Genomic DNA, 19,162 nt, shown 5'->3' with positions numbered 1-19,162 from the left:
ATTCCCTTCTACTAATTGTTATTAAAACATATTCCAGGGGCGCCTGGGTGGCTCAGATGGTTAAGCATCTGCGTTCGGCTCAGGTCATGATCCCAGGGTCCTGGGATCGAGCCCTGCATCAGGCTCCCTGCTTGGTGGGGAGCCTGCCTCTCCCTCTCCCTCTGCTGTACCCTCTGCTTGTGTTCTCTCGCTCTCTGTCAAATATATAAATAAAATCTTTAAAAAAAAAAATTCCAATACAACAAATATTAAAGTACTTCACTGCTTACAGTGAAGGTACTAATTCATTAGTGTAATACAGGTGGAATATATTATTCTAAATTAAGAGTGGTCCAAATCTCATATAATCATAAACACAATGTGTTCTTCATATTTTCTTAAACTATGGGAGTGATGGACATACCTTCAAACCCATTCTCTTCAGATCCTGAATAGCCAGTGGTGGGAAATAATCAAGCCAATATTCTGCTTCAGAAAATTTGACTATCTCTTCATCAGAGAGACCAAGGGATTTCATAATGCCCCACTGATATTTAGAAGATCCAGCTTTAGCAGCAGCTTTACTCTGGAAAAAAAAAACAATAAAAACAAACTCCATCAAGGACCAACCAACAAATGGTTAGCAAATTCCAGGATAGCAATAATTTTAAGTGAATATTCGATTTGGTAATTTTTTATATTCCAAAACATGCTGTTGGTATGTCAGAATACTAATGGATTTTGACATACTATTTTGTCTGCCAAATTTTACAGTCCAATACCAAGACTCTGATATGAGAAATAACTAAATCATTGGAACCATAAAGAATTATCATTAAAGATAGGATGTCAGCACCAATCTCTATTTCTTTTCTAATACCACATGTATCTTGTTTTAGTTATGAATAAGCTATTAACGAGAGTTTTGTCTTTTTCTAATATTTACCAATATCAAAAAGGCAACCAAATGTCAGGGGTTGGAGATGGGTAAACAAGTTAAACTATAAAAACTATTAAAAAAACTATCAAACTATAAAAATGGGTGGCTCAGTCAGTTAAGCAACCGACTCTTGGTTTTGGCTCAGGTAGTGATCTTGGGGTCATGTGATCAAGCTCCATGTCTGGCTTCACATTCACCACAGAGTCTGCCTGTCCCTCTCCTTTTACTCCTCCCCCTGCTCACTTGCTCACTTTCTCTAAAACAAATAGATAAAATCGTAAAAAAAAAAAAAAGGAAGAGCGCCTGGGGGCCTAGTCGGTTAAGCGTCAAACTCTTGATTTCAGCTCAGGTCATGGTCTCCGAGCCATGGGATCAAGCCCTACATTGGTCTCCATGCTCAGCAGGGAGTCTGCTTAAGATTTCCCCCTCCCTCTCCCTCTCCACCTCAACCTATGCATGCATGAGTGTGCACAAACGTGCTCTCTCTCCCTCTCTCTCTCTAAAATAAATAAATCTTTAAAAAAAAAGAACTAAAAAGGCAGGGCAAGGAGTTTTGGAGGTGACAGAACTGCTCTGTATGGTACTATGGTGTCAGGAACATAACTCCACATATTTGTCAAACCAACATAACTATCTACTACAAAGAGTGAATTTTACTGTATATACATTTGTTTAAAAAATCCACCAGGATAGGGGCACCTGGGTGGCTCAGTTGTTGAGCATCTGCCTTCGGCTCAGGTCATGATCCCGGGGTCCTGGGATCGAGCCCCGCATCGGGCTCTCTGCTCAGCGGGAAGCCTGCTTCCTCTCCCACTCCCCCTGCTTATGTTCCCTCTCTCCCTGTGTCTCTCTCTGTCAAATAAATAAATAAAATCTTTAAAAAAAAAAAAAATCCACCAGGATGTTGGAGGAATGGAAGATGAAATGTAGACTGTAACAAATGTATCTAACAGTATTATAAATATATGATACAACCACACTTTGAAGTGGGTTAAAAAGAAAGGAGCTTTTGAAGTAACTCTGGGGGGGTGCCTGGCTGGCTTAGTTGGTAGAACATGCAACTCTTGATCTCAGAGACCATGACTTTGAGCCACACGTTGGGTGTAGAGCTTACTCAAAAAAAAAGTAACTTTGGAAAAGAACGTGTTGACTAGATTCTAAGGACAAAAAGTAGACAAAAAGCATATACAAAAAAAAACAACACACACACACACACACAAAAAAAAGCATATACAAACACTATACTTTCACTGGTAAAACTGTTTCTCCCAGGGGTATGGGTTAGCAATTCTGGAACTACTAGTAGACTAGGATTGAACAAATTATATACTATAAATAATGAGAGCCAGGTTTCTCACTGTTTGGAGAAAGAAGTCACAAATTAGCAAAGGGAGAATGCTAGAATGAGGCCCATGGTTATAACACGGAGCCAGGAGTATCACTATGAACTTTTTTTTTTAAGTAAACTCTACCCCAAATGTGGGGCTCATACTCATGACCCCAACATCAAGAGTCGCATGTCCTACTAAATGAGCCAGCCAGGTGTCCCGTAGGATGAACTTTTTGAATGTATATAGAGATAGGTAAAGAAATATAGACAGGTGCAAAAATGTGGGTTACCAGGATTATTATATAAATTTCCTTGCTCTTTCTACTGAGAAGGGCTATAAACAATGAGTGTACCTAGCATTCAGAACTTAGTTTCTAAATACAGTTTCTCAATAAAAGGAAACAGGATTCCTGAGAGAAGTGGTTGATTCCAGGCTGCAACAGGGAAAATACAAGATGAACCTGGAGTATGTTGGGCACTAGAAAATAATAAAGTACTTAAAAAAGAAAAGAAAAAAGATGGAGGCACGTCAGACAGACATAGGAGCCAACCGAAAAGACTCTCAGTGGCCAAAACCAGAGGAAGTTGAACAATAACAACTGCCCCAAAACACCACATAGTACTGGAGTATAACTCAAAGAATAAAATAAATATGCATGAACCCACACAGACATATAAAAAAAAAAGCCTGAATAAATAAGTAAATGGGGGAGAAAGGACAACTATTACTTTTCAGAAGAATTCCAGGTAATAAATGTAGAAGGAATGAAGGAAATGGAAAATCACCATTAGAGCAATACAGTTACAACTGTTGCAGGCAAGATCCACTGACAAATGCTAAAATTAGTGAGAAAATATTTAAAAAGAAGGTTTTATCTCCAGGGGCACCTGGCTGGCTCAGTCACTTAAATGTCTGACTCTTGATTTCGGCTCAGGTCATGATCTTAGGGTCATGAGACTGAGCCCCGCATTGGGCTCTGTGCTCAGCAGGGCATCTGCTTGGGATCTCTCTCTCCCTTTCCCTCTGCCCCTTCCCCCGCACTGACCCCCACTCTTGCTCAATCATTCTCTGTCTAAAATAAATAAAATATTTTTTAAAAAGGAGATATTATTTCCATAGCCTCAAAGTATCTCTCTCAAAATATTTATGAATCAAAGGGAAAAATGGAATCCTTACAGTAGAAAAACGTGGCAGACACCACCAAAGCCAAATGATTAAGGTTAACATCAACCGTAGTTAAGATATCAACATCATATACTCACTGATATGATGCACTGAGGACACATCACCTCTCATTCTACTCATGAGAAAGCATTAGACAAAGCCAAATTGAGGGACATTCTATAAATGATCTGACCAGTACTCTCCAAAAGTGTCAAAGTCATGGAAGACAAAGATGGAAGAGACTAAGGAGACATACGAAGGAGACATGACAAGTAAATGCAATGTGGGATCTTGGATTGGACCTGCAAACAGAATAAGGATGTCAACGAAAAAAACACTGAAGGTCAAATAAGTTTGTAGTTTAGTGCATAGTATTGTTCAAATGTTGATTTCTTAGTTTTGAGGACTGTACATGGTTATATAAGGGGAACTGGGTAAAGGATATAAGGGAACTCTGCTCTACCTTGCAATCCTTCTCTATATCTAAATTATTTCAAAATAAAGTAAAAAGGGGAAAAAGGCCATCAAAAAGTCAGAAAGATAATTTTTGGCTTTGTTACTTTTTCAAAATTACTGAGTACTTTTTATGTGCCAGGTACTGGGAATACAAATATAAATTAGACAAAAATATAAAATTTCAACCAAAATAAATAGTATTAACCCCAAACCTTTTTTCCTTTAGCTTTATCCTTAATTATTACATCTTCTGTTTTAACATTGATATCTTCATCTTCCTCTTCCTCTTCTTCATCTGGAAAATCAGGGGGGCAACCATAAAGCTCTATTTCTCTTTTCAACTTATCAGCACATGCCTATAACAAATACAACATTAGAGTGAAGTTCAAAATTCAAGTCAGAAACAATCTGAATTTTTTTGGTATTTCTATGGCCAACTAAAATTGAGATTTTCTACATCTATACACATGTGAATCATTACAGAAAATCCATATGATATAATTCATGTACATCAAAATTCACTAATTTATAAATTAGTATTTTACTTCATTTATTCAGCAAGCATTTATTCAACATTCAAAGTACTCAATGTAGTATACTATATGTTAGGTATTAGAAGTACCAAGGTACATAAGATACAGTGTTATCATTTTGAATAACAACATGAATAATAGTATCTCTCAATTTAAAGATTACTGTCTTGTATCTTCTATCATCATCTCAAGCCTGCAAGGAGACAGGACAGGCATTAAATTAGAAAACACATGGAACGCCTGGGTGGCTCAGTTGGTTAAGCCTCTACCTTTGGCTCAGGTCATGATTCCAGGGTCCTGGGATCAAGCCCCGCATCGGGCTCCCTGCTCAGAAGGGAGCCTGCTTCTCCCTCTCCCTCTGCCCTTCCCCCTGCTCATGTTCCCTTTCTCTCTCTCTCGCTGACAAATAAAATCTTTTAAAAAATAAAATAAATTACAAAACACACACTAGAGATGAAGGGGTTTATCTGAGGTTATACAAACTACCAATATACGCCTTTTGATATGATACAGTGGGAGGTTTACCTCACCAATATAGTATTCTTGTCAAAATATTTCACTCAAATCTAATCATGAAGAAACAATCGGAAAACTCAGATGATGGGGCATTCTATAAAATAACTGGCCTAACTCTCAAATGACATCAATGTCATGACAAACTAAAAGAAACCAAGAAGAACTGATAACAAAATCCAATGTGTGATCCACAGCACACAGAGTAAAAAACTGCCAGAAAGGACATTTTCGAACAACTAGAAACATCTGACTAGAGATTAGATGAAGATAATATTACATCAATGTTAAACTTCTTGGAGGGGACAATGAGACTGTGATGATGCAGAATGCCCTTGTTCTCAAAAAATACACACTAAAGTACTTGGAGGTGGCACAACATGATGGGTGCAACTTACTTTCAATGAGTTCATAGAAAAAGAGAGAAAAAAGTGTGCATGTATTACATGTGTGTGAACTAAAGCAGTTATGGCAAAATGTTAATACTCAGTAAGTACGTGTGAAAGGTATATGGGTGTTCATTCTCCTAACCTTTCACCTTTTCTGCAGGTTTGACATTTTTCAAAATAAAAGGTTGGAGAAGCAAAAGAAATGGGAATTAAATTTCCCAACCCTCTTGCATTTAGGAAATCCTTTCAACTCTGTCTGGCCCCTTCTTTACTTAGAATTATTTCTAATACACATTTATGACGAAGACCTTTGCAAACATGATGAAAATATGATACAACTAAAAAAAAAAGAGCTGATACACATAAAAAAACTTTATTACTTGATGCTGACTTCCTACACCTCATGTGTACACAAAATATCATGCTATTTTACTTATTAATAGTTATAATCTAAGTTGAAATATCAATATGTAAGGTCACCAACAGAAATATCAAAATTATTAGAGATCACTTAGACCTTACTGTGTGCCCTTTATGCACTTCTTCAAGTATCTTTTAAAAATTAATTTTCGGGCGCCTGGGTGGCTCAGTTGGTTAAGCGACTGCCTTCGGCTCAGGTCATGATCCTGGAGTCCCTGGATCAAGTCCTGCATCGGGCTCCCTGATCAGCAGGGAGTCTGCTTCTCCCTCTGACCCTCCCCCCTCTCATGTGCTCTCTATCTCTCTCATTCTCTCTCTCAAATAAATAAAATCTTTTAAAAAATAAAAAATAAAAAAATTAAAATTAATTTTCACAAGAATAAATTCAACTCATTTCAAAAAACACTGCAATATAAAAGTATCTGAAAATCCTATTTCAAGCTCTTAAATTGGACATCACATTTGTTTTAACCTAAAAAGAGTAGAAACCAATCCCAAAAGCAATCTTACCTTGATGGGCATTCCAGTACAGTGTAAACCAAAGGGAAACAGACAAGTTTTTCCTTTCAGTCTCTGGTATCCTACTGCAAACTACAGAAAGCAAATTAAATTTAAATTACAAATTCAAATGCTAGACAAATATAAAATATTGACTTTTCACAAAGATTATCAATTTAGTTTTCCTTTCCTCTCTTCCTTTAGAAGGAAGTCATTCCAAAATTCTGTCCACTATTCCTTTTTTCTGTCTTTTCACCATCCTAGGAATTACTTATACTTAACTACATACCACATATGCAAATTAAATATAAAAATATTTAATAGAAGTAAAATATTAAAATTATGTTTAAAATTAAGGAATTCTAAGTTCCCTTAACAGGAAATAAATTCGATATATGCCATTTTCTTCAAAATAGTATTTATCAAAGACCCTCCACCCCATTTTATTATACACAGAGGAAACTTTACCTCACATTTGGATAAAGAAAATGTGTGTCCCAAATGAAGGCGCCCATTCATATACGGATATGGGAAGGTTACAAAGTACTTGCCCTTGCTGCAAAACAATCATGTAAAAAACAAAGTACAGAGAAGAAAATGTTAAGTTCCTTTTACACTGAGGGGGTGGGGTGAAGGGAAAGTGTACTACAAACAACTTGTTCAAATTTTATTATTTAAGAGGCACCTGGGTGGCTCAGTCAGTTACACATCTGCCTTCGGCTCTGGTCGTGACCCTGGGGTCCTGGGATCCAGCCCCTCATGGGGCCCCCTGCTCAGTGGGGAGTCTGGTTCTCCCTCTCCCTTGTGCTCGCTTCGGCAGCACATATACTAAAATTGGTTCTCCCTCTCCCTCTGCCCCTCCCCCCTGCTTGTGCTCTATCTCTCTCTCTCAAATAAATACAATCTTTAAAAATAAACAAATTAAAAATTAAATTAAATTTATAAGTCTGGAAATTAAAAGCCCTCTGAAATTGAAACTTACTTTTGATTTAGAAAGAATAAAATATTTATAGGTAGACATTAAAGAAATAAATATCCTTGTAGCAAATACTGGAGGTTTAACTTAAGCTAAAATGCTGAGTAAAGATAATTTACTAAAGATGATTTTAATACTCTTAGGAAACTGGATTAATTTAATGTTTTAGTAACTAAACAAGATTTGCCTTCATTAGATATATATAAAGCAATTCAAAGTCCGTCAGGTAAAATAAAGTATCTTCAGTATTATAAGATACATGGTAAATTAAGTTAAAAAGCACCTTTTAAAGCTGCTTAATTAATTATGTTATATCCTCTTCTCATGAATCAAATGTATAACATACATACATGTTATGAAGCACAATAAAATGAACACCTGTCGGCACACTATCCAACTGATGAGCCCACTGTAGCTATACTGTGTGCTCCTCACCCCTCCCACCAGATATACTATCTTGAAAGTGACTTTTGTCATTTCCTTGATTTTGAATAGCTTATATATATGTTTGTGCCCTTAAACAATGTATCATTTAGTTTTGCTCACTTGTGAGCTTCATTAAAAAATTATATCCTGGGGCGCCTGGCTGGCTCAGTCAGTACAGCAAGCAACTCTTGAACCTAGGGTCATGATTATGAGCCCCACAATGGGTGTAGAGATTACTTAGAAACAAATAATTCTCACTCAATGTTACATTTCTAGGTTTCTTCACGTTCGTCTTCTTTCACTAAATAATGCAGCTTTTTCAGTTCATTCTCGGTAACTTAAAATTACCCAAAATTCTAAAACCAACAAAACCTTCAAACAATAGTTTAAATAACATCAGTGACTTTATATTACAACAACACTCTTAATTTCTTTAAAAAAAAGAAAAGAAAAAGAAAAAATCCATTAGACTGTTGCTGAGTAGCAAGGAGGATACATTTTAAAATCAGAAAGTCCTAAAAAGTAGTCCAGACCCTGACAATGCCTAGCTATGCAACCTTGAACTGGTTACTTAGCCTCCCTGTACCTCAATCTCCTCATCTATAACATAGGGATAAAAGTATTGCTCATCTTAAGGAGTTAAGATTAAATGATAATATGCACATTAAAAATGGCGTATTTCCTAATTCCTTTGCATATTGAACGATAACTTTTCAAGATTAGCTACTACTAAATTGTTGTCAATGTATTTCCTCATTATAAGGGGACATTTTTCTGTATTTCAACATCTCTGAAATTGAGATGCATCTTAAAATAGATGCATATATTTATTACAGTACTGTTTTGGGGCAGTTATTTTGTTTTTGTTTTTCCCGATATCATAATCATTATCTGTGGACTGTCTTACAACTCATGCTTAATACCAAGGCAATACAGTATTTATGAAATAAGACCTTCAAATACAGAAACCCTTTAAAATTTATAGTTTATGTCTCTGGAGATAATTATCACTATATTATGAATCTCTAATAGAATGATTTCATCAGTCAGCAAAGACAAAACTTCAAAACATTCTCCTTTGTCTAAATATGAAAAATATTATTAAAAAAAAAAACACCTTTATGTAGAAAAAGTCCTTTAAGAATTCTATAGGAGGGGCACCTGGCTGGCTCAGTTGGTAGAGCATGTGACTCAAGCCCCACAATGGGCATAGAACTCACTTTATTTTTATTTTTTTCCCCTAAAGATTTTTTTTTTTTTTTTTTATTTGAGAGAGAGCGATAGCACAAGCACGGAGGGAGGAGCAGGAAGAGAGAATCTCAAGCGGACTCTGGGCTGAGAATGGAGACCAATGTGCGGCTCAATCTCACAACCCTGAGATCATGACCTGAATCAAAATCAAGAGTTGGGACACTTAACCAACTGAGCCACCCAGGCACCCCGTGCTTACTTTAAAAAAAAAAAAAGACTTCCAAAGGAAAGAGGATCCTAATTTCAAATGCAGAAAGTAGAAGTTACCTCCTTCAGCCTGTTTCAGACATTATAAATACACTCTGCCTTATCCTTCCCACAAAGTGGTTTCTGTAGCCAATGGTTTTAGAAACACAAGGTCTAGAACTTCACAAAGTATTACTCACCTAGTCTGGGTCTCTACATTAGTTGCATCGACCTCAAACACTTTTTCAGTATCCCATTTCTGTTGGATTTCTTTCTCGATCTTCTTCAAAAAGTCTACTTTGGCTGTTCCTTTTCTTTCCTATTGGACACAAAAGAGAGAGAATAATCCACTCTATACTTTGTTAGGCTTGCTTTAGAAAAAGTGGGTTTGCAGAACTGAGCTGTTTACTGAGAGGCAATTTTTCCATGGTTATCTTGAATTTTAAACGTGATTAAAAATTATGATTATCACGATCTGTCCACTTTAAACCTCAAAGGGATGTTCAGTGAATTACTTAAATATATAAAAGCTCTGAAACACTTTTTTTTAAATCAGACACTAAAACAGATACTGTTGTCAAATAGATACTGTTCCTATTTAGTTAAAATGTATAAATACTTAGAAAAGTATAGGATGGAGTAGTACCTACTGGCCAAGCTGCAATTATGCCCACCAAAGAAGGATGCTGAGACCCAGTGGGAAGACGCTGAGGGAAGATTAGTCATCTACATGGTTTTTTTTCAAGGAAACTGATGAAGGACTTCTCTTCAAATGGCTAACAGACTATTAATATGAAGTTAAAAGGAAACAGAATAGCAAGCATGTCTCTAGTAATATGAGATCTACATGGCAACATTGCCATCATCATCCTGATTTCGGCTGAAACCGAAAGCAAAGCACACACACGATCATCCTATTTCTGAAAAAAAGAAAGGTCAGAGCTTCTTTCTCAGTTTCTGATTCTGAGGGGAAAAAAAAAAAAAATTAGCTGCTAAAAGCAAGTGTGCCGAAGCTAGAGTGGAATGAACACTTACAGAACAGAGAAGTGTGAAAGCTGGATACCAATGGACCATTCCCAAATCTAATTCTGTTTTCAAACTTAGTTTCTAAAATTTTATTCTCTGGTATAAAGTTATCTGAACTGAAATTAGATTTTCTTCCCCTTCTTATATGCTAACATTTCCAGATTCTGCAGCATTTTCAAATGAGAAAATATCTGGGTTCTACTCATACTTTTAAGTTTTTTTTTGTTTGTTTGTTTTTTTAAAGAAATCTCTACACCCAACGTGGAGCTCTAACTTACAACCCTGAGATAAGAGTCCCATGCTCCACTCACTGGGCCAGCCAGGCACCCCTGGGCTCTACTCATACTTTTACAACCTACTAAACAGGTGACCTTGCCAAGTCACCTAACACCTGCAACTCAGTCTCCTTTAATCGTGCCTCCCTCTCTCCTTTCAACCAACAATTTAAAAAATGCTTCCCAATTGGGCACCTGGCCGGCTCAATCAGTAGAGCATGCAACTCTTTTTTTTTTTTTTTTTTTTAAATGTCCAGAAATAGTTCAGGCAGTTGCTTTTATTTTATTTTATTTTTTTAAAGATTTTATTTATTTATCTGAGAGAATGGGAGACAGAGAGCATGAGAGGGGAAGGGTCAGAGGGAGAAGGAGACCCCCTGCCGAGCAGGGAGCCCGATGTGGGACTCGATCCCGGGACTCCAGAATCATGACCTGAGCTGAAGGCAGTTGCTTAACCAAATGAGCCACCCAGGCGCCGGAGCATGCAACTCTTGATCTTGCAGTTGTGAGTTCAAGCCCCACAGTGGACACAGAGCTTACTTAAATATATATTTATACATATATTTTATATTACTTAAAAAAAAAGTCAGACATCTGGCTGGCTCAGTCAGTAGAGCATGTGACTCTTGATCTCAGGGTTGTGAGTTCAAGCCCCACACTGGACATAGTTTACTTAAAAAACAAAATGCTTTCTAGTCGTATCACAGATATACTGGATTCTTAACTGTTTTCTAAATGGTTACACAAATTTGAGCACTTTGCAAAGAGGAATTCTGTGCAGTCAATAGAACCCCAACCTTAACACTATTTCTCCAATAACTATCTTAAATATACTTTGTGTATTATGTAATAAAAATAACTAACAGTATTAAAATTAAGATTTAGTACAAGGGATGCCTGCGTGGCTCCGTTGGTTAAGCGACTGCCTTTGGCTCAGGTCATGACCCCAGGGTCCTCGTATCGAGCCCCGCATCAGGCTCCACCTGCTCTGAGGGGAGCCTGCTTCTCCCTCTCCCTCTGCCTGCCCCCTCCCCTGCTTGTGCTCTCTCTCTGTCAAATAAATTAATTAATTTAAAAAAAAGATTTAGTACAAATCTACTATAAAGTTGTCAGCTCTGTTTTATTATTTTCAGTTCCCTACATTTTTTTTTAAGCTATTGAATTTTTTTTTAAGATTTTATTTATTTATTTGACAGAGAGAGAGAGCACACGCACAAGCAGGGGGAGCAGCAGAGGGAGAGGGAGAAGCAGGCTCCCCGCTGAGCAGGACCCTGGATTCATGACCTGAGCCGAAGGCAGACACTTAACCAACTGAGCCACCCAAGCGCCCCAGTTCCCTGCATTTAAACCAAAGAATGGTTTACTACTTTTTAAGCAAGTTTAAGATAGAAGACAAGGACAAGTCAGCTTACAAGGAGGAGGTGAAGCATGTTTAAGATACAAGACAAGGACAAGTCAGCTTACAAGGAGGAGGTGAAATATTGGATTAAAGGAAGAACCCTGATACAAAGGCAGAGAGGAATTGAGAAAGAATTCCATAATTTGAAAAGTCATGGGAACACCTAGCTGGCTCAGTCAGTGGAGCATGCAACTCTTGATCCTGGGGTTGTGATTTCAAGCCCTCTGTTGGGTGTAAAGATTACTTAGAAAAAAGAAAAAAAATCAGGGACATAACAAGTTTCTCCAGTAACCAAAGGAAAATGAAAGTGACAAGGAAATTTTTTGTTTCTATAAACCCTGACCAGATCATAATTGCTGTGACTGGAAATGGTATCAAAACACAAATCTGATCAAGTCAATTCCCTTTCAGAGATTCTCTGTAGCTGTCAGGATAAAGTCTATTCTGTAAAACCTGGCACTCCAGGCCCTTCTTGTCTAATCTCGGCCAGATCCCTCTCTCCTCCCCTTTTTTTCATTCCCCCCTGCAGGCCCATCAAGGCATCTGTATTTTCCCAAATGTGCCAAGCTCCCTCTGTCACCTGAGCAGCTGTTCAAAGTACTTTCTCTGCCCTCATGCCTCACCAATCTCTTTGCCTTGCTCTCTCATCCTTCAGGTCTCAGCTAATCACCTGCACTGGTCACCAAGAGGTTATGATATGCCATTCTTAATATGTTCCTACCTACCAATATTTCCCCCATGCCAGCACTTATGACACAGTGGTGTCGGTATCTGTCTTCCTCACAGGACTACTGAAGCCTGTTCATGGTGGGGACTGATAACTTGTATCTCATTATATCCTCAAGGTCTAGCTTATAGCAGGTTCTCAACAAATATCTGTTCAATATTTAAAGATTTTAAAAGAGAAGTGAACATGGGGCGCCTGGGTGGCTCAGTCGTTAAGCATCTGCCTTCGGCTCAGGTCATGATCCCAGGGTCCTGGGATGAAGCCCCGCATCGGGCTCCCTGCTCCGCGGGAAGCCTGCTTCTCTCTCTCCCACTCCCCCTGCTTGGGTTCCCTCTCTTGCTGTGTCTCTGTCAAATAAATAAATAAAATGTTTAAAAAAAAAAGAGAGAAGTGAACAATACATTGTCCGCTTTTGCATATTGTGGCCATAAAAAAATAACAGACTAGGAACTAGGTGCATATGTGAATCAAGGTACTAAGCAATTTGGACTCTTTCCCAAGAATTTCCATAAAAGTAAGTGTGGTTGCATAAGGTTATTTCCTTTTCCAGGAAAGAATAAGGGCCTTCATCTATTCACTCCTTTCCATTTTTGCTGCTAACCACCTTCATTCAGACCCTCAGCTCCTTTGCTCCTTCTTACTACAAAACCCTCCTCCTAACAAGTAACCTATAAGTTACAAGTCTCTCTACTTCTATACATGCAAACCGGTTTTCAATAGTAATATACAAAGACTACCATTTGAAAATAAGCTATGGCAGGGACAGCAGATCACCTACCCAATACCTGTTCCTTCTCTTTCTTCAACAACAAAGTCCAGTCTTATTTAAGGCAGTGCATTAGAGGTGGTTAAATGTACTCTATGTTTCCAGATGAATTCCCAGTTAGACTGGACCTATGTTCCAGCAAAGGAGTTTTAGGCAGAAGATTCCACCTAGCCCTTAAAACAGCCTGCACAACTTCACGGTGGCGGGCTGGCTCAGCCGCTAGAGCATGTGACTCTTGATCTCAGGGTTGGGAGTTCAAGCCCTACATTGGGTGTAGAGATTACTTAAAAATAAAATCTTAGGGGCGCCTGGGTGGCTCAGTCGTTAAGCGTCTGCCTTCAGCTCAGGTCATGATCCCAGGGTCCTGGGATCGAGCCCTGCATCGGGCTCCCTGCTCAGTGGGAGGCCTGCTTCTCCCTCTCCCACTCCCCCTGCTTGTGTTCCCCCTCTCGCTGTGTCTCTCTCTGTCAAATAAATAAATAAAATCTTTAAAAATAAATAAATAAAATCTTAAAATAAAAAATAAATAAAAAACAGCCTGTACAACTCCTAACAGCTGACTTAACCTGTAAATAGAATAGGCAAAGTGTCTAGGTTGCCTACAGAAGCCTGGGTTGCCTATAGAACCCTTTGTCTATAGGCTTCCTATAGAACCCTAGACCAATTCCTTGAACTCTCTAACCTATAGGGGCTCACAAAAATATTTTAATTTATTTTAAAGTCAGAAATAAAAAACCAACTTTAAGGTTGAAGAGAAAAACTAATACATTTACTATTAATTAATATTAATTTTATCATTTCAGATTATTATGTTAAGACTATTTTTTTTTTTTTAAAGATTTTATTTATTTATTTGACAGAGAGAGACACAGCGAGAGAGGGAACACAAGCAGGGGGAGAGGGAGAGGGAGCAGCAGGCTTCCGCGGAGCAGGGAGCCCGATGCGGGGCTCGATCCCAGGACCCTGGGATCATGACCTGAGCCGAAGGCAGACGCTTAACGACTGAGCCACCCAGGCGCCCCTTATGTTAATACTATTAACACATTAATAAAACTTTAATATATTTAATATATGTATTTAGCAACACATATAATAAATATAATATTAACATACTTGTCTTTATACCAACAGCCTAGCTCGTGAAGCCTATTATATAATAAATATAATATTAACATACTTGTCTTTATACCAACAGTGCAGGTGATTAGCTGAGACCTGAAGGATGAGAGAGCAAGGCAAAGAGATTGGTGAGGCATGAGGGCAGAGAAAGTACTTTGAACAGCTGCTCAGGTGACAGAGGGAGCTTGGCACATTTGGGAAAATACAGATGCCTTGATGGGCCTGCAGGGGGGAATGAAAAAAAGGGGAGGAGAGAGGGATCTGGCCGAGATTAGACAAGAAGGGCCTGGAGTGCCAGGTTTTACGGAATTCCTCTTTAACCAACTTGAGTTGGCTTCCATTGCATGCAACCAAATGTTCCCTAAGACATTTACCCAGTTGACCTGTGAACTCCTGGCAGATAGCAACTTTCAGAACTTTTATAGTCACCTCAGCCCCAAGTACAATGCCATAGACAAAGAAGTTACAGGACAAATATTTTTTGCTTAAAAAGGACCATGTCACCCATTTAAAGAACATGAAAGCAATAGTCTTCACAAATTACTTAGAACTATATATTTCTTTTCGTTATTATTGAGCACACTAAATACACAAAAACTCTTCTTTGAGGTTTCTGCTTCTCAGAAAAAATTTGCTTCTCAAAACATCAAAGTCAATTGTAATGAAATCTGACTTTGGCCCCAGCACCAATTTGTTATATAACCTTGGAAAGTCACTCCATCAATCTGAGCCTTAATTTCTTCACTGGCTATTTAACTAGACAATTGGTTATAATAATTAGTTAGAAGGTTATTTGCCAAGATCAGAATTTCTAAACTTTGGCACTATTGACAGCTTAGGCTAAATAATTTTTTGTGTTTTTGTCTTGTGCATTTTAAGATGCTTAGAAGCATTCCTGGCTTCTAGCCACTAAATGCCAGCAGCACACCCCCCAGGTGTGACAATCCAGTCTCCGGACCAAATGTTCTCAGGGGGACAAAATCATCCCCAGTAAAGAATCTCTAAATAGATAACAACTCTTTCATATATTCATAGTATCTTGCAGCTTAAAGCTTTTATGAACATTAACTTTTTTGATCTTAACAACAACCCTAAGAAGTGGGCAGACTAACAGCTATCATTTCTCAAAAATGATAAATCTGAAGCTCAGAGATCATCATGTCAGCAATTGATCGAGCTGGACAAAAATCCTCATCTTCTGACTTCTATTTCTGCTTTCTCTTGGGACTCTGGCCATCTCCTAGCTCCACCACTTACTAGCTATAGAACCCTAGGCAAATTCCTTAAACTCTCTAAGCCTCCATTTTTCTACCTATCTATAAAATGAGAATAAAAATTATGCCTACCTTGTAGTGTTAGTATGAGGATTAAAAGACTTAATATGCATGAAGAACTTAGCATAGTGCTGGACATAGGGTAAATGCACAATGTCAACCAATACCACAAAGAGACATCTAGACATCATGTGATTTTTATTAGGTATGAAAATGGCATTGGGGTTATGTTTTAAGAGAAGTTATCATTACATTAAAAAAGCTTACTAAACTATGTATTGATGTAAAAACCTTATACTAAAATATGTCAAACATGTACACATGATGCCTGGAACTTGCCTAAAATGAATCCGGAGGGGCAGGGTGCAAGGGAGGAATATATGAAACAAGATGACCCTGAACTGCCAATTATTGAAGTTGGGTGATGGATATATGGAAGTGCCTAACACTATTATTCTCTGTTTTGTTCACTATTTAAATTTTCCAAATGAAAGTTTAAAAAAGTATTTTTTAAGTTGGCTATTATGTTTATTATATCACATCCCCAGATCCCCTCTAAAAGTCCGATATATAATTAGAAGAGATTAAAACTGTCAAAAGCTCTAAAAAATAAATACTACTCTGATGTGAAGAAAATTATAGTTTGGTATTTACATATTCAATTATAATATAAAAACTAATATTCTACCCATGCTATCACATGTTCATTGTCTTACACACTTCATATTGGTAAGATTTCCTCTGGAAAGAGAAAACTTTCCTTATGGGAGGTGTTTGCAAAAGACATTTCCTCATTAGCTTACAACTGGGGGTAGCACAATGATTAAGAGAATGGGCTCCAGAATGGAAACAAATGAATTCTAATTCCTCCTCTGAGTAGATCTGATGCCTTATTTTCCACATCAGTAAGATAGGGATAAAAATAGCACCTACTTTTACAGCGTTGTTTTGATGAAAAAATATGTAAAACACTAATGCATGGCACAGAATAAGCAATCAGTACTTTTTATTATTTTTATTGTTACTTCTTCTTTCTAAAGGGAGTTCTTACTGGATTTTTCCAATAAAACAAACTTTAACGTGAGCCCAGTATCATGACAGTGTAAAACATGAATATTTTCAGAGGCCAAGAAGTAAATAAAGCAAAACAATCATATCTACCAGAAATGTTGCCGGTTTCCTTACATAAGGAAATATAAAACTTAAAAAGAAAAAAGAATGTATTAAAGTCTTTCAAACTGAAAAGCCCATTCCCATTAACACCAAAAAGAGAAAGACCTGCAAATTCCACATTAGCTAAGGATATCACCATAGGGGAGTGGGGTGCTCAATAGCCACATGTGGCCAGTGGCTACCAAATTAGTGCAAATATAGAACATTTTCATCACAGAAAGTTCTAATGACAGCAATGTCCTAAACAAGCCTCTCTCCTCAAGCCTCCAACATTTCCTCTCCTATTCTTATTTTTAGCTGGTAATCTTGGCTCTTAATGAGAAAACAGAAATGAACAAAAAATTTTCAGTCTTCCTCATCACATCTGCTTACCCACATGCATGTGTACCCATACAATCTGTCTTCTTTCCTGTTACATAGATGAGTGTGGTCCTGCTTAACCCCTCTACTGATGACCTGATCTCATCTCCTTTACTCTATTCAGGAACAGCACATTAATTTTTCCTATCTACAGGGTAATTCCCATAAGCATACAAGCATTGGGTAATTTCTACCTTTAAAAAAAGAAGAAAAAAAAAAGTCCTCCTTTGACCTTCACCTATTACCCCAATCCTCTGCTCTCCTTTATAAAATTCCTCATGAGTTGTCCATACTCGGGGTGCCTAGGTGGCTCAGTCCGTTAGGCTTTTCACTCACACTGTTGCTTCTGCCTACAAATCTTTTCTCCATATAGCTGCCTGGCTTGCTCCCTTACCTCCTTTTTGCCACAATGCCACCTTCTTAGCAAAGCCTTTCTTGATCACCCTTTTAAAACTGCAGCCCTACCCCACCTCACACTCAATGGTCTCCCCTTTCTGCTCTATTTTTTTTCTATAGCACTTACCAGCACCTGACATATTTTACCGCGTATCTTATTAGTACATAACTCTCACACACACATGTAAACACCATGAATGTAGAGATTTGTGACTGTTTTACCGGAAAGCGCTCAATAATTTTTTGTTAAAAGGAGGAACAAGGTTACCTACTCCTCTCTCTCCAAATAGGTTTCAGACACTTCGGTGAAATTAACACACATAACATTAAGTAGGGTGTAAAGTTGAAGATACCAGCTCCTGGCTCAACAGCTAGCAAGAAAAGGCACATCCTCACAACATCTACATCTTTAGCGTGGGGGTCAAGGCATTCCCCTTCTTTAGAGAAAGATTTTTCCCTTCAGGACAACAGCTACCACGTGGAGCCCCTAGCTTCTGGCAAAAGCCGACAGATCAGCCACGTTCTAGGGCCGGGCTGAGCGGACTCTCCTCCCGCCAGAACTCACCGCCATGGCACCGCCCAGCTAACTCTGCAAACCCACGACAGTGACCTCGGTGATCCTTTCAAAGCAGTGATTACCACCTTTCCCTTTCGTCTGGGGGGAAGATAGGCCTCCCACGACACTGAAGCACACACTTTACACCTGATGAGGCAATCGCCCGCCCACTGCGAACTACTGCGTTGCGCATCTTCGAGCCCGCCGGGAATTGTAGTTTCCACACCACTAGACCCAAGGTCCAGCAGGCACCTATTGACTACAATTCCCAGAGAGGAACAGGTTACCGGAAATTGACCCAGGGGTCACGCTGTGGTGACACGCATGTAGTGACGTCACTGGCGTGTTGAACTACAAAGTCCATGAGGCTGTTCGGGAGCGCGCCCTGGCTAAGGTGGAGTTCCCCGACCTTCAACCTTTTCACCCTGCGGCGCTGGGTTGGGTGTCTGTCAGGATGCCAGGATGCAAGGTATATTAGTCTTCAGTGACTGAGGTGCTAGTTATGGCTTGCCGCTGTGCACAGATATTTACTACTGTCGATAGCAGTCAACAGCCCGGAATCCAGACATTTTATAACCATATTAACAATCTCTCTTTTTAAACGTGGAGGCTTAAAACCTACCGGGCTCCAGTGCCAAGCTCACACTATTCAACTGTACTAAGGCTGAGCTGTCCGATCCGGTAGTCACGAGTTACATGTGGCCATTTACGTTTAAATTAAAATTCAGTAAAATTTAAAATTGAGTTCTTTAATCGCACTAGCCACTTTTCGAGTGCTCGATGGTCCGCGTGGCTAGTGGTTAAGGTATCATCGGACAGCGCAGATGTAGAACATTTACATCATAGGAAGAAAGATGTATTGACAAGCAAGGATCCGAGGTTTTTACTTTCTGAGGTCAGATTACGTACTCTCACCTGCATTTATCTATTAATTCAGTAAACATTTATAAAGCATCTACAAAGCACTTTTGGGGGGGGCGGGAGGGATGCCCAGCCCAGAAGTGTGTCTTCCTAAAGGACTAAGGGAAA

At 38.6% G+C, this 19,162-nt stretch overlaps 1 protein-coding gene across 1 annotated transcript in view; it reads right to left on the bottom strand.

Moving 5' to 3' along the window:
* Positions 1-18,317, bottom strand: part of LARS1 (leucyl-tRNA synthetase 1) — a 71,460-nt gene extending 53,143 nt beyond the window's left edge. Inside the window, exons 1-6 of the mRNA XM_006733178.3 lie at positions 18,143-18,317; positions 9,263-9,381; positions 6,692-6,779; positions 6,236-6,316; positions 4,083-4,226; positions 404-565 (exon numbers count right to left, since the gene is read on the bottom strand). Coding sequence (XP_006733241.2) covers positions 404-565; positions 4,083-4,226; positions 6,236-6,316; positions 6,692-6,779; positions 9,263-9,381; positions 18,143-18,148 — 600 coding nt within the window. The 5' untranslated portion in view covers positions 18,149-18,317. The remainder of the gene's footprint in view (positions 1-403; positions 566-4,082; positions 4,227-6,235; positions 6,317-6,691; positions 6,780-9,262; positions 9,382-18,142) is intronic.
* Between the last annotated feature and the right edge of the window lie 845 nt (positions 18,318-19,162).

Source organism: Leptonychotes weddellii, chromosome 7 (genome assembly GCF_054177405.1).
Source record: "Leptonychotes weddellii isolate Sample4059 chromosome 7, ASM5417740v2, whole genome shotgun sequence".
Taxonomy (NCBI): Eukaryota; Metazoa; Chordata; class Mammalia; order Carnivora; family Phocidae; genus Leptonychotes; species Leptonychotes weddellii.
This window is presented reverse-complemented; position numbering and strand designations above follow the sequence as displayed.